Source organism: Prionailurus bengalensis, chromosome B3, assembly GCF_016509475.1.
Source record: "Prionailurus bengalensis isolate Pbe53 chromosome B3, Fcat_Pben_1.1_paternal_pri, whole genome shotgun sequence".
Taxonomy (NCBI): Eukaryota; Metazoa; Chordata; class Mammalia; order Carnivora; family Felidae; genus Prionailurus; species Prionailurus bengalensis.
In genome coordinates this window covers 509,248-522,747 of record NC_057355.1, presented here as the reverse complement: position 1 = coordinate 522,747, position 13,500 = coordinate 509,248, and the positions used below count along the sequence as shown (strand labels likewise).

Below are 13,500 nucleotides of genomic sequence, written 5' to 3'. Positions count from 1 at the left end.
TCCTGGTCCTGGGCCCGTTCTCTCTCACCTGGACTACAGCTGTTACGGTCTCTAGCCTGTGTCCCTGCTTGCACACTTCCGAGTCGGTAGTTGTCTTTGCACAGCATATTATGATTTAATTAAAAATGTTAACTAGGGTCGCGTCATGCCCCCATATACTAGTGGGTTTCTGTCACACTTAGAATTCAAGCGAAAACGTTTGACCCCGGCTTGAAAGACTTTGCCTGATCTGGGTGTCCAGGGATTAGTAATTGGAAGAGTTAACCTTCAGCTGAGTTTCAAGGGAGGTATAGAAGTTAGCTAGATAATCAAGAACATCTCCTTCACCCCCACCCAAGTCTGGTTCGTGTGCCACTGCTTTGTACCCTCTGTTTGCTGCCGTATTAGTCCTTGTGTTACTGTTGTGCGGACTCCTGAGAGGAGGCGCTGTCTCTGACCAGCCTGTGTCACTGGTGTCTGGCACACTGAAGGCATGTGGTGAATGCTTGTTGTGTGGTCAGCCGGAGACACGTATGTCTCGTGGACAGCTTTGGAGTAGTGGACAGGCACTGAGAGGAAGGGCATGGGGCCAGGGCGAAGGGAGGGAGCGGGGTGTCAGAATTTAAGACAGGGAGAGAATTCCGTAGACAGTTCTTGAGATTGCCTTATGTCTCTAAAAATCATGTCTCGTTATTTTTGGTGTGTCTGCCCCCAAGCACTCACGTTCTCAGGTAATGTTTAATTCCCATTAAACAGGATACGTCTAACTTTGGGTAACAAGTACGTGATCTAACACGAATGCAAACCAGAAAGGGATACTTTCAAATGTAAAAGTGAATAGATGTGTATTATTTGAGCATATGAAAGAAGAGCGTGAGCCATAATTTTCATTTCTTTACTTTGTAGTGGAATACCAGCAATGGTGGACTTTGCTGCTATGAGGGAGGCAGTGAAAGTTCTTGGAGGCGACCCTAAGAAAGTCCACCCTGCCCGTCCGACAGATCTCACAGTTGACCATTCTTTACAGATCGACTTCAATAAATGGTAAGAGCAGATACTTGTGCAGACAGCCGTGCGAGTTAATCGACAGCCAGCCCGGAGGGGCTGTGTGGTGAGAAGAAGGGGAGTAGAGACAGTTAAGCCTGAGTACGGGGCGCGAGGTAGTACCCACTCATGTATGAAAGGAAAAGCTGGTGAAGTGTACGTACTGGTGAATTTTTTTAACTCAGTCTGAATTTCAAATGATACTCATGTTTGTAGAATTCTGCCATTTTTGATAGAAACGTTTGAGCCTAGAACCTGCTTTGTGGAGTGCCCATGTGAATTCATCTTCATTTTCTTTCGTTTTTTAACCTACTTGGCCTTCGAGAGAGAGAATCTAAAGATGTGAACCATGAATGTCTTTAGGTAATTGGTGATTAAAATCACAGAGCTTGCTAAAACTCTGTTTCCTTCCCCTGAAATACATATGTTCTGCGTGAAAGGTCCCTGTGACCAAGGTCAAACTGGAGAAGACCTGATTGTGTTGCGATGTGCTGGCTTTTGCTTTCTCACCCCCTGGAGCCTGGTAGCGAGACGGGATTGTCCCAGCCCCTGAGTGCTCTCGCCCTTGAGATTAGCACTGTGGCTCTGTGCTGCTCTTGAGTTGATAGATGGGAAGAGGACCTAGTTAGGTGTTTGCTAGAAGCGCGATTATTACGGAAGTGTGTGAAATGATTTTATTGGGCATGCAGAGTTGTGCTGTCATCTCCGTAAACTTAAATGACCTATTGGAGTTTTTTGTTTTTGTTTTATTTTATTATTATTATATTTTTGCAATCTGAGATTTGCTTTTGAAACCTGAATTAAATGCTGTATTAACATTGAACAACATTTAGTTAATTCCACATGCCATTGCCAAACTGTGTGCGTTTTGAAAAGCTACATTTGTGTCACTTTACGATGGTTTTATTCTGTTTCCTCTTTTGGAATGCTAGTGCAATACAGAATGCTCCAAATCCTGGAGGTGGTGAGCCGCAGAAAGCAGGAAAGCTCTCTCCACTCAAAGCGCAGCCTAAGAAGGCTCCCTGCAGAGGCCAGACCGCCTGCCGAGGATCCTGTGATTCTGGAGAACCAGGCCGGAGCTCAGGAAAATTTTCTTCGCAGATTGAGAACACACCCATCCTATGTCCTTTTCATTTGCAACCAGTGCCTGAGTATGGGATTTTCTAAACATACTGATCTGAGCCAGGTTATGTTTTAGTTAAGGAAATCTCACCAGTCTCCTTCCCTTCTGTCCCTGTTAGGTAGCCTCACTTCCATACGTGTGTTTCCTGTTGTGCTGAGAGAAGCAAAGTTAATTAAAATGGTAGTCTCTAAAGACCAGTGCCTCCTTCTCCTTAGGAAGAACAGAACCTTTCTGAAGGTTTTTCTGTAAATATACCTAATTTTTGTGAGTAATGTAGGCAGAAGAATGGGATCTCATCTTAAACTTTGAATTTCTTATTTTAGTGAATTTGTACCATTCGTGTGCTCACTATACGTTCATGTTTCTTTTGTGAATTCCCTATTTATAGTTTCAGACTTCTTGCTTTTTCCAATCGCATAAAGAGCTCGGTGTTAAGAATATTATGATTGTTGTAGATTACAAACTTAACGAACCTTCTGAGGTAGATAATTGCCTATATGGTGCCATGGGAAGTAGTGGACCTGCCCAGGAAAGAATTCTGTTCTTAGCAGTTGATAAAATTTCCTAATAGGTAATTTTTTAAAAAAACTATACCTCAGTTTTTTTTTTTTTTTTTTTCAACGTTTATTTATTTTTGGGACAGAGAGAGACAGAGCATGAACAGGGGAGGGGCAGAGAGAGAGGGAGACACAGAATCGGAAACAGGCTCCAGGCTCTGAGCCATCAGCCCAGAGCCCGACGCGGGGCTCGAACTCACGGACCGCGAGATCGTGACCTGGCTGAAGCCGGACGCTTAACCGACTGCGCCACTCAGGCGCCCCATATACCTCAGTTTTTATATGCTATGAAATTTTCAAAGTTTAACTCTTACTTTTAAGAGTTGTTTTACTGTCAAGAGACTGTCAAAATTTTTTTAATTTATGGGGCACCTGGGTAGCTCAGTTGGTTAAGTGTCTGACTCTTGATCTCAGCTCAGGTCTTGATCTCAGGGTCGTGAGTTCAAGCTCTGCGTTGGGCTCTGCACTGGGCTTGAAGCCTACTTGAAAAAAAAAATTTTTTTTTTTTTTAGTTTAGTTAAAAAAAATGACATACTTTTTACTTTTTCAAATTTTAAAAATTTTAACACATTTAAGATTTAGAATAGCTAAGAATAATATCCACACATACTTTATCCTAAGCACCACTAATACGTTAAATTGGATCTTTCAAATTCTTGGTAGTTGTACAAGTTGGCGCTCAATATTTAATGAGGCCTCCAGTCAATAGTGACCTCTTCCTTGCTAAGAATTCAGGATGATCTGTGGGTCCTTTGCCATCAGGTTATGACAGTTTTATGTAATCAGTCCTTGTTCCTGCTACCTAGTTGTCCTGATGGTGAGATACAGGTTGACTTTTGAGATTGACATCTCTTCTTACACAGAAATCAGTTTCCTGAAAAGGAAGACTTCCTGATTCAAACACCATTGATTTTTTTTGGACTGCCTTTTTGTAATTGGCACAGTACAAAGTGCTGAGATGGTCTGTTTTTAATTAAAAATCCAATCTGTTGTAACATTTCCCCTCAGTTTTGAGTCCAGATTATACAGCATTCGGATGGGCTGACTGTGGTCCCTGGCCGTATGAACATAGTGGTTCTTCTGTGCACGTCGGTGTCCCGGGGAGGTGTTTCTCAGAGGCCCAGCCAGAGAGCTGAGAGTGTACACTTGGCCCTTGAAACTGCCGCCTAACTCGAAGTCCGGCTCTGAGCTAACGAGGGGGGTGCTCTGGAGCCTTGATCGCTGTGGGAACTGAGCTGTGCTCCCTGAGCCCTGAGAAGAAGCACATAGACATGCACTGTGGCTTCGAGTGACCATGCAGCAACATGACCTTTGTTTTATTTTACTTATTTTTGTTTATTTTTATTAATTTAAAATGTTTATTTTGAGAGAGCGTGGGCAGAGGAGAGTCAGAGAGAGAGAGAATCCTGAGCAGGCTCCGCAGTGTCAGCACAGAGCCCGGCGCAGAGCTCGATCTCATGAACTGCAAGACCGTGACCTGAGCCGAGATCAAGAGTCGAACGATGAACGGACTGAGCCACCAGGCGCCCGTCTGTTTTTTTGGTTTTAATGTTTACTCATTTTTTTATTAAAAATTTTTTTAAATTTTTTTTAAATTTTTTTTTTAATTTTTTTTTTTTTTCCAACGTTTATTTATTTTTGGGACAGAGAGAGACAGAGCATGAACAGGGGAGGGGCAGAGAGAGAGGGAGACACAGAATCGGAAACAGGCTCCAGGCGCTGAGACATCAGCCCAGAGCCCGACGCGGGGCTCGAACTCACGGACCGCGAGATCGTGACCTGGCTGAAGCCGGACGCTTAACCGACTGCGCCACCCAGGCGCCCCTAAAAAATTTTTTTAAAGTTTGTTTATTTTTGAGAGAGACAGAGTGTGAGCAGGGGAGGGGCAGAGAGAGAGGGAGACACAGAATCCGAAGCAGGCTCCAGGCTCTGAGCTGCCAGCACAGAGCCCGACGTGGGGTTCGAACCCATGAACCATGAGATCATGACCTGAGCCGCAGTTGGACACCCAACTGACTGAGCCACTCAGGAGCCCTGTTTCTTTTTGTTTGTTTTTTAAGTTGACAAACAACTGTAATTTTCTGGACCCTGGAGAACGTGTATAATTTAAGTCATATTGATACTCTAGTTGACAATCGCCAGCTGGCAGGCGAAGTACCTTAACACTGCTAGAAATCATTAAAAAAAAAAATTTTTTTTTTTTTTAATGTTTATTTCTGAGAGAGACAGAGACAGAATGTGAGTAGGTTAGGGGCAGAGAGAGAGGGAGACACAGAAGCAGAAGCAGGCCCCAGGCTCTGAGCTGTCAGCACAGAGCCTGACGCGGGGCTCAAGCCCACGAACCGTGAGATCATGACCTGAGCCGAAGTCGGATGCTCAACCGACTGAGCCGCCCAGGCGCCCCTAGAGATCATTTTTTAAATGTCCGTTAGATAAAAATAGCTTTCTAAAAGTGGCACAGTGTTTACTGTTTGGAGGTGGATTGTTTTTTATCTCTTAGTTTAAATAATTTATGTAAGATATGTTTATAGTCCATATACTTCTACATAAGACAGAACTTTCCAATTTGGGTGAGTTGAATACAAGGTTTTTGCTGAAAGTTTCTTAGGCGCGAAGTGGCGTCGCACCGTGGTCACCGCTGTGCCACACTAGTCCACGCCGCCCGGCCGTGCTGGCACCGGGGCCCAGCGGGGGAAGGGAAGTGCACGTGCCAGGTGCAGGCCACACCGCTGCCCTCCCTCTTCCTGCGGAGGGGAATCCAGCAAAGGTTGCTCTGTTCTTTTTGATACGTTGAGCCAGCTCACACGGCGAGTCAGTATGGTCCGGGACACTGGGATGGAATAGCTTTCTGGTGTGGTGTCTGAAACAGAACTTCTGTGCTGCGAGAAAGCAGCCGATTCTGAGAAGTCTCTCTGGTTAATTGCTGTTCCAGGAGTTTTTAAGATGTGTGTGTGCTCGTGAGAATGAATTCTTAGAAACAAGGTAAGTCTTCTGTGTAATACATACGTGTAATGCTGGCTTTTCTTCCTTTTAGACCCGAAACAGTGTTAAAAAACCAAGAAGTAGAATTTGGCAGAAATCGAGAGAGGCTTCAGTTTTTCAAGGTACACATGATTTGAGGAAATTTTTATATTTAAATTTATAAAATAGTGATGAGTACGGTGTTTATGTCCTTTAGTAGTTCTTAAATGCTTTGTAGCAGTGGATCCCTTTTCCTCCTTCAAACAAGACCTCGTTGGAAACCCCAGTGCATAAAACAAGATAAAAACTAAGTGACTGTAATTCACTGTGGTCCCTAGGACACAGAAAACTACCATTTATCTGGACTTACTAGATCATTTTTCTTTGACCTAATTTTGATTTAATAATCTGCAAAATGAATATGTTTAGGGTTAGTATTTGCATATTTGTTTTTACGTGTATGCTGTCAACTTTGACCATATTGAACGTCGGTAAAGTATTTTTTGTGTCAATATTGCATTTTGATTGTGAGCACAAGGTGATGTACTAACGCTTGGATTTTTTAAAATGCAAACATGATATAGTGGAGTTCAAGAGTTTTTAAGAATGTGGCTGTAATCCCTCCCGGAACTGGGATGGCTCATCAAGTTAACTTAGAGTATTTGTCAAGAGTGGTTTTCGAAGAAAAAGACCTCCTCTTCCCGGACAGCGTCGTCGGCACAGACTCTCATATAACCATGGTGAATGGATTGGGGATTCTGGGGTGGGGTAAGTAGATGACTAAATATATTTAATTTGGGGGTGGGGGGAGATGATTCAGGAACACTGCAAAAGAGCATATGTAGCAGGTCGGCGGGCTCTGTGGCCTCTTCGAGGCTGTTTCTTCATCTGTCACAGCAACAAAAATGAGTGTTAGCCTTTGTGGACAGTGTGGCGTGAGGGACGGTTTATGAACACCGTGTGCGGTGCCCGGCCGGGCACTGCTGTCGTGGAGCAGCCGTGGTGGAACGTTGTCTGTGAAGGCGATGCGGTTACCCCCTTGCTCTAGGCCTGTGTGACTGCTCCCGGCCGTTCGTGCACGCGTGTCTTGCACACGAGTGTTTACTGCCCAGCGTGGGCTGTGCTTTTACTGGACGCCTCGTGGCTTTGCCCAGGCTGTCCCTCTGGCAGGGCGCATGCCCTCCTTGCCGGGTCCAGAAGTCTTTGTCATTGGACGGAGCCTCTTGAGGTTGGCGGTTCTGGGTTCCGTTCATATCTATGCCTTGAGCCTAGCGTGGTACTTAGCGTAATAAAGACTGTTTACTGAATTTAATAGGAAGGTGAGCACCAATTTTTTTCAACCACGTGAGTGGAGTCATTCCTTAGGACTTGGGTCCACATGCACAGTAAGAGCGATGGGGGTCAGACCAGCTCCTCAAGCACTCAGAGCGCTCGGTGCCCCAGAGAGAACCCCAGAGAACTGTGCCGCGCTAACGTTTGTCTTTGTCACTTCAGGGGTCGGAGGCATCGAGACAGAAGCAGTTATGCTTGGCCTGCCCGTTTCTCTTACGTTGCCGGAGGTGGTGGGATGTGAGCTAACTGGCTCGTCAAACCCTTTTGTTACGTCCATAGATGTTGTTCTTGGCATCACGAAGGTAATTGTGGCACCTGTGTTGTGACTCAGTGGGCGTGAAGCGCAGGGGCCCCTCGAGAGCAGGGTTGCAGTTGCTGCCGCATCCTCGGGGCCCTGGCCTCCCTGGCCGTGGCCTCGCAGCTGTCCTCACAATCACGGCAGCGGTCGGGAACCCTCCCTTTGTCTAGGGTGTTGGACCATTGTTCACGTGACACGTTGACTCGCGGGTTCCTCATTACAAGTCTGTGGCGTCGGTCCTAGGACTGTCCCCATTTCCATTCTGAGAAAATGGACATACCCTTGGGCTCAGTGACTCGCGGAAGGGACACTGGGCCGAGCAGTGGGAGGTGGAGCAAGGCCCCTACCAGGCCGGCCAGGCCCTCGGCCCTGGGCTCTCAGCCATGTTGCCTCAGTAAGCGCATGTTGCCTCAGTAAGCGCATGTTGCCTCTGGATTAGAAAATCGTATTTAGGAAAATAATTGCATCTCCTTGAATGCTGCTTTTAAAAATTTTATTTCTTAATGGTTGAGAGAGAGTGACAGAGTGCACGTGTGTGAGCGGGGAAGGGACAGGGAGAGAGGCATACGGAGACTCCCAAGTAGGCTCTGTGCTGACATCAGAGAGCCCAGTGCAGGGCTTGAACTCATGAACTGTGAGATCATCACCTGTGCTGCAGTAGGACGCCCAACCGACTGAGCCACCCAGGTGCCCCCGCATCTCTTTGAATACTTAAATGAACCATTTGCCCTCGAGAAACTATTCTACTGGATAATACGGACTGTAGAAGTGTGGGAGGGTCAAGATTTTCTCTTGGCTGTTTAAACACTTCAGAAGGATTTTATAAAAACTTCATCTGAATTTTAAAAATATTGGCTGCGTGCATTTAGTACATGTACTCTAGAGTTTCCTAGTGAACAGCAATTTGTAACTGTCCATCCTAAATCTCTGGTTTTGAAAAAAAAAATTTTTTTTTTTTTTTTTTTTTTACGTTTAGAGACAAAGTGTGAACAGGGGAGAGGCAGAGAGACAAGGAGACACAGAATGAGAAGCAGGCTCCAGGCTCCAAACTATCAGCACAGAGCCCCATGCAGGGCTCAAACTCATGAACTGTGAGATCATGACCTGAGCTGAAGTTGGACACTCGACCAACTGAGCCACCCAGGCAGTGCCCCCTAGATTTCTGGTTTTGACTACATTGTATTTTATTAAAAAATTGTTTCTTCAACGCTTATTTTTGAGAGTGAGACAGTGCGAGCAGGGGAGGAGCAGAGAGAGAGGGAGACACAGAATCTGAAGCAGGCTCCAGGCTGAGTTGTCAGCACAGAGTCTGATGAGGGGCTCGAACCCATGAACTGTGAGATCATGACCTGAGCCAAGGTGGGACGCTGAACCGACTGAGCCACCCAGATGCCCCTTGACTAATTCTATTTTAATGATTAAGTCCATTCTGTTAAATAAATGCACATGGGAAATATACCACCTATAGCTCCAATTCAGATCCTGGAGCCTCCACTTGTCTGGTTAGATTGTTGGTCTGAAGGCTTTCGAAATTCTCTGCAGAGGAAGAAAATGGTCCTGCTTCCTTCTTAGCATTTAGTGTTGATCCTTCTTCCCTAATTAGGAAAAATCTGACACCTTGCAGAAATGATTGATTCAGTGTATGGCCCCAGAAGATCAAGAAGTTAAATTGAGAATTGCAGGGTCATTTCTAAAGGAAAAGGAATATCTCATTATGGGTTTAGAGAAATCCACACTCTCCTGTGGACATCCTGAAAATAAATGCCACTTTTTAGACCCCTCTGGCTTTGTTTTTTGTTTTTTTTTTTAATTTAATGTTTATTTTTGAGAGAGACAGAGCATGAGTGGGGGAGGGGAAGAGAGAGAGGGAAACACAGAATCTGAAACAGGCTCCAGGCTCTGAGCTGTCAGCACAGAGCCCAACACGGGGCTCAAACCCACGAACCATGAGATCATGACCCGAGCCAAAGTTGGATACTTTACCGACTGAGCCACCCAGGCGCCCCTGGCTTTGTTCCTTGTAACAGTATTCTATGTTTTTTAATTTGGGTATATTGATACAAGAATTAAATGTTTCATGTATGTTTCATTTATTAAATACTTTATTTCTCTTTTGAGGTTCTGTTCTATTCGTGATTTTTATAGGATGAGTCGTGTATTGTTTTCCACATGTATATTGTTGTGCCTCATTGACTTGGTGACATAGCGGTTGCCTTGGTATATCTTCCCTGTGTTGCTCGGATCCTCACAACTGTAGCCAGCAACGTAAAGAAGCATCTTAGCCTTTTATGAAAGAGTCTGGATTCAGTGGCCCCCAGCACCTCTAGACCGTTAGGACTGAGTATCACTCACGGGTTGAAGGTTGTCCCCAGTTCCCTCCCTGGGCGCTGTCCTCGTCCAGGCTGAGGCTGCTGCTGTTTGGTGATAACTCACAAACATGGCTTGACAAGGAACGAAGTTTGAAGCCACATGTGACGTCCTGTCAGAATGAAACTTACCAATAATGAACGAAGCTGTAAATATTTGGACCAAGGTTAGAATTTGAAGAATTTTTATAGCCAGTACATATTTTTGTATTTAATTTAATTTTTTTAACGTTTATTTATTTTTGAGACAGGGAGAGACAGAGCATGAAGAGGGGAGGGTCAGAGAGAGGGAGACACAGAATCGGAAACAGGCTCCGGGCTCTGAGCTGTCAGCACAGAGCCCGAGTCGGGGCTCGAACTCACGGACCGCGAGATCACGACCTGAGCCGAAGTCGGACGCTTAACCGGCTGAGCCACCCAGGAGCCCCCATATTTTTGTATTTAAATACACAGTTTTATCAGTGTGCTAGTGTTCCGTTAAATGCGAAATGCCATCCGCACTTAGAAGCACCACGGTTTTACGTGCTGCTGTGAAAGAAAGAGGGCTGCCAACCTAACAGCCGCGCCGAGTCCAGAGTGCACCTCCGTTTCAGGGACGTGCACGTGTGGATCTTAGCCATTTCCAGCCTGTAAGACCTTTTGACCCTGCCTGACAGTGACACTGGGCCACTCTTCTGTTGACTTTTTGCTTAAAATACCTGCAGACCCAGAACGAGTTGATGTTTGGTAAGAACAACAGAGAACCTCTTTCATTCACTGTCACTGGTAGGGGTTAAACATTAGATTTTGCAGTTTTCAGAGAATCCTTGCCAATCTTCTCATTACTAATTTTGTGTGCGTTTCTGTGTATCCCTTTACATAGCACCTCAGGCAAGTAGGAGTGGCTGGAAAGTTTGTTGAGTTTTTTGGAAGTGGAGTTTCACAGTTATCTATAGTGGATCGGACTACAATAGCAAACATGTGTCCAGAGTACGGTGCTACCCTCAGCTTTTTCCCTGTTGACAATGTGACATTAAAACATTTAGAACATACAGGTAAGATGACAGATCGGTAGGGTAAGCGTGTTACTGTCTCCAGTGTGTTTGTCTGAAATAACTTGTAATAAACGACTACCTTGTGCAGGTTATTGAATATTCAGGAAATTATGATGTTGAAACTGGCTTTCAAATAAACTGCCTCACATTCTTGAAAGAGTATTGTGTTCTCAAAACCTGGTCCCCTGTGGCCCGTCTACAGTATTTTAAAGGAATTACTCAAACTGCAGATCCTTACCTCACTTGTGCCAGGAATGACGGCTGCCACACCCTTCTTAGGGACAAAGGCTGCAGTTTAGTGGAAGTCAGGCTGGCGCATGTGTGCAGCTGTCCCCTTAACAGGAACAGAGGAGCCACCACACAAAGGCTGGGGACCGGTGCCCTGTCTGAAGACTAAGCACATAATCTTGTGAAAAGCAGCCTAGGATTACAGGCTCCAAATCTTTTTTGTAGCTTGATTAGCAAGACGTTTGACCGTCTTCTGTTGACGATTTAATGTAGAAATACCTGTAAGACCAGGATGTGCTCATGTTTCTTAAGACCCCGGCTCTCCTTTTTATGTGGTCCACTTCCCTTTTCAAGAGGCCATTGCTGAACTAATCTCTCGTCATAAGGGTATTGGGGGGGTGAGGTCTAGTATTCTTCAGTTGGGAAGATTTTATAAATTCGTAAGTCAAATGGCAAAATGGACACTTGGTCACTTGGAACGTTGGAGGCAACGATTCTTACGGAATGCAGAGTTTTCTCTAAACTGGGTTTGTTAGAACATTTGAAAGTGAAATGGTTGAGATGCCTCCTTCCTACATGTTAATATGAGTTGTGTAGTAATGATGTGTTGCTGCGTAAGGAATTATCCTAAAGCTCAAACCGGCAATAATCACGTGTGGCCGCGTGGTTTCAGCAAGTCCGTGGTTTAGACGGAGAGGCCGCCTGTCTCTGCTCCGTGGGGTCTAGGGTGTCAGACGCAAAACTTGGCGGCTCAGGCCTGCAGTCCTGACAACTGCGAGCTCGCATGTCTGGCACTGAATGCTGGCCATCAGCGGGTGCTTAGCGGGGACTGTCAGCCACAGCTTCCATGTGTGCTCTCTCCATGTAACCTGGGCTCACTTACATGGTGGCTTTCCAAGGGCGGCTGACCTGGGAGAGAGTGTTTGCCAGCCGGTCGAGAGTCCCGTGGCTCAGTTTCAAGGGCCGATCTCTGCCTCTTGATGGAGGGCTGCCAGTGGCACATTGTGAGCACACGGTTTGGGTGTGTGCTGTTGCATCAGTCGTTGGAAATGCAGTTGGCCACAGTTACTTCTAGTCATGCTGGCTGAGAGCTGCCCAAATATTTCACTGGAGCTCTTATTGCTAACCATCTGATGGTTTTGATTTCTGGAAGATCTTGTTAGATCTCTCTCACTGCTCTGTGAACCCTTTCTTAACATTCACTTATTTTTTCATTTTGATTATTCGTATTTTTTTTTTTTAGGAAAAGTAAGGAGTGTCCTTCGTGGTGGGTGATCATTTGTTATATTCAGTGTAGTTATCGATTTATCTTCTGCAAACTGTTTTTTTGTGAGTTTTCTAGAATTGGCTCCGTATTTCTCACCTTGTCTCTGAGTAACTTTTAAAGGGGGACTGGTGTGTGTTTTATAAAGCAGAGTTTTCACCAAGGGCAAAATTTTTACTGCTCTTGAGAACAACATCAAGTGGTAGTTTGTCAAGAAATCTGTTCTGACTAGTAATGTGGAATGTCTGTTTCTTGCTCATCACTGGAATTCAGCACCTCCAAAGATTTCTCTTACTGTATTTTTGTTGTTCTTAATCTTCATTTTAGGTTTTGACAAAGCCAAACTCGAGTCGATGGAAACATACCTTAAAGCTGTGAAGTTGTTTCGAAATGACCAGAAGAACTCAGGAGAACCTGAGTACTCCCAGGTGTGTGCAGAGAGGCCCCTTGTCGCCGTCAGGGTGTGTGTTCTGCAGCTTAGCCACCGGGTTTGAGTACCAGCTCTGGGACTTACCGGCAGGACGGCTGTGGGCATGTTATCTAGCCTTTCTGCCTCAGCTTCCTCATCTCTAAAATAGGAAGGTATTCTTAAGGGATTAAATAGAAATGTATTCGAACGGTTTTAGGGACCCAGAGAGTGCTCAGTGTCAGCTGTCATTATTTAACATTTAACGAGTAAATGTTATTTATGACCCTGCTTAGATTTTACTCAGGAGTTTTACTACATTTTATCAAATCTAATTTTTTTCTACTTTATGAAGAGAGTCACATATCCTCTGAAAATATCAATTCTGATGAGGCCTGCATCTGGTTAATGTCTGTATTTCTAAAAACATGCTATGAAAGGGGAATACAGTTATATGGTCTTACATGTTAAAGATATTTTATGATGAATCTAAGCCGATATTTCTTACCTTTCGGGAATTTATATTGAAGTAAGTAAAATTCACTTTCAGGGAAGTCTGAATTTTAATACAATTCATTTTCTAGGAGCGTGGTAAGCATCTAAAAGCACTTGGTGTTGTCATAGGTCTGGTTATCCACTTTCTCAACCCGGCTTTATTTTTCTTCATAGCATGTGTCCTTGCCTGAAACGTATTAATTTCTGTACGTGTCTGCCTGTCTCCCCTGCCGGAATGCCAGTAAGAGGGGAGGAGCGCTCAGTTTTGTGTGGTGCCGTGCCCTCCGCCCTGGTGCGCCTGGCACAGTGCTGACTGTTGGATGCATATGTGAGCCCACCTAAGTGTGTGGAGGGCCAGAGCAGACCATAGGGAGCGCACTTGTGTGAGCTCCTCGTTTTCTGGTCCCTTTCAG

The 13,500-nt window shown here is 45.1% G+C and overlaps 1 protein-coding gene across 1 annotated transcript in view; it reads left to right on the top strand.

Annotated features, from left to right (window-relative positions):
• The window catches only part of IREB2 (iron responsive element binding protein 2), a 47,628-nt gene that overhangs the window by 15,102 nt on the left and 19,026 nt on the right, over positions 1 to 13,500 (top strand). The window contains exons 4-10 of the mRNA XM_043554574.1: positions 886 to 1,023; positions 1,956 to 2,174; positions 5,738 to 5,807; positions 6,249 to 6,432; positions 7,159 to 7,298; positions 10,523 to 10,694; positions 12,514 to 12,614. Coding sequence (XP_043410509.1) covers positions 886 to 1,023; positions 1,956 to 2,174; positions 5,738 to 5,807; positions 6,249 to 6,432; positions 7,159 to 7,298; positions 10,523 to 10,694; positions 12,514 to 12,614 — 1,024 coding nt within the window. The remainder of the gene's footprint in view (positions 1 to 885; positions 1,024 to 1,955; positions 2,175 to 5,737; positions 5,808 to 6,248; positions 6,433 to 7,158; positions 7,299 to 10,522; positions 10,695 to 12,513; positions 12,615 to 13,500) is intronic.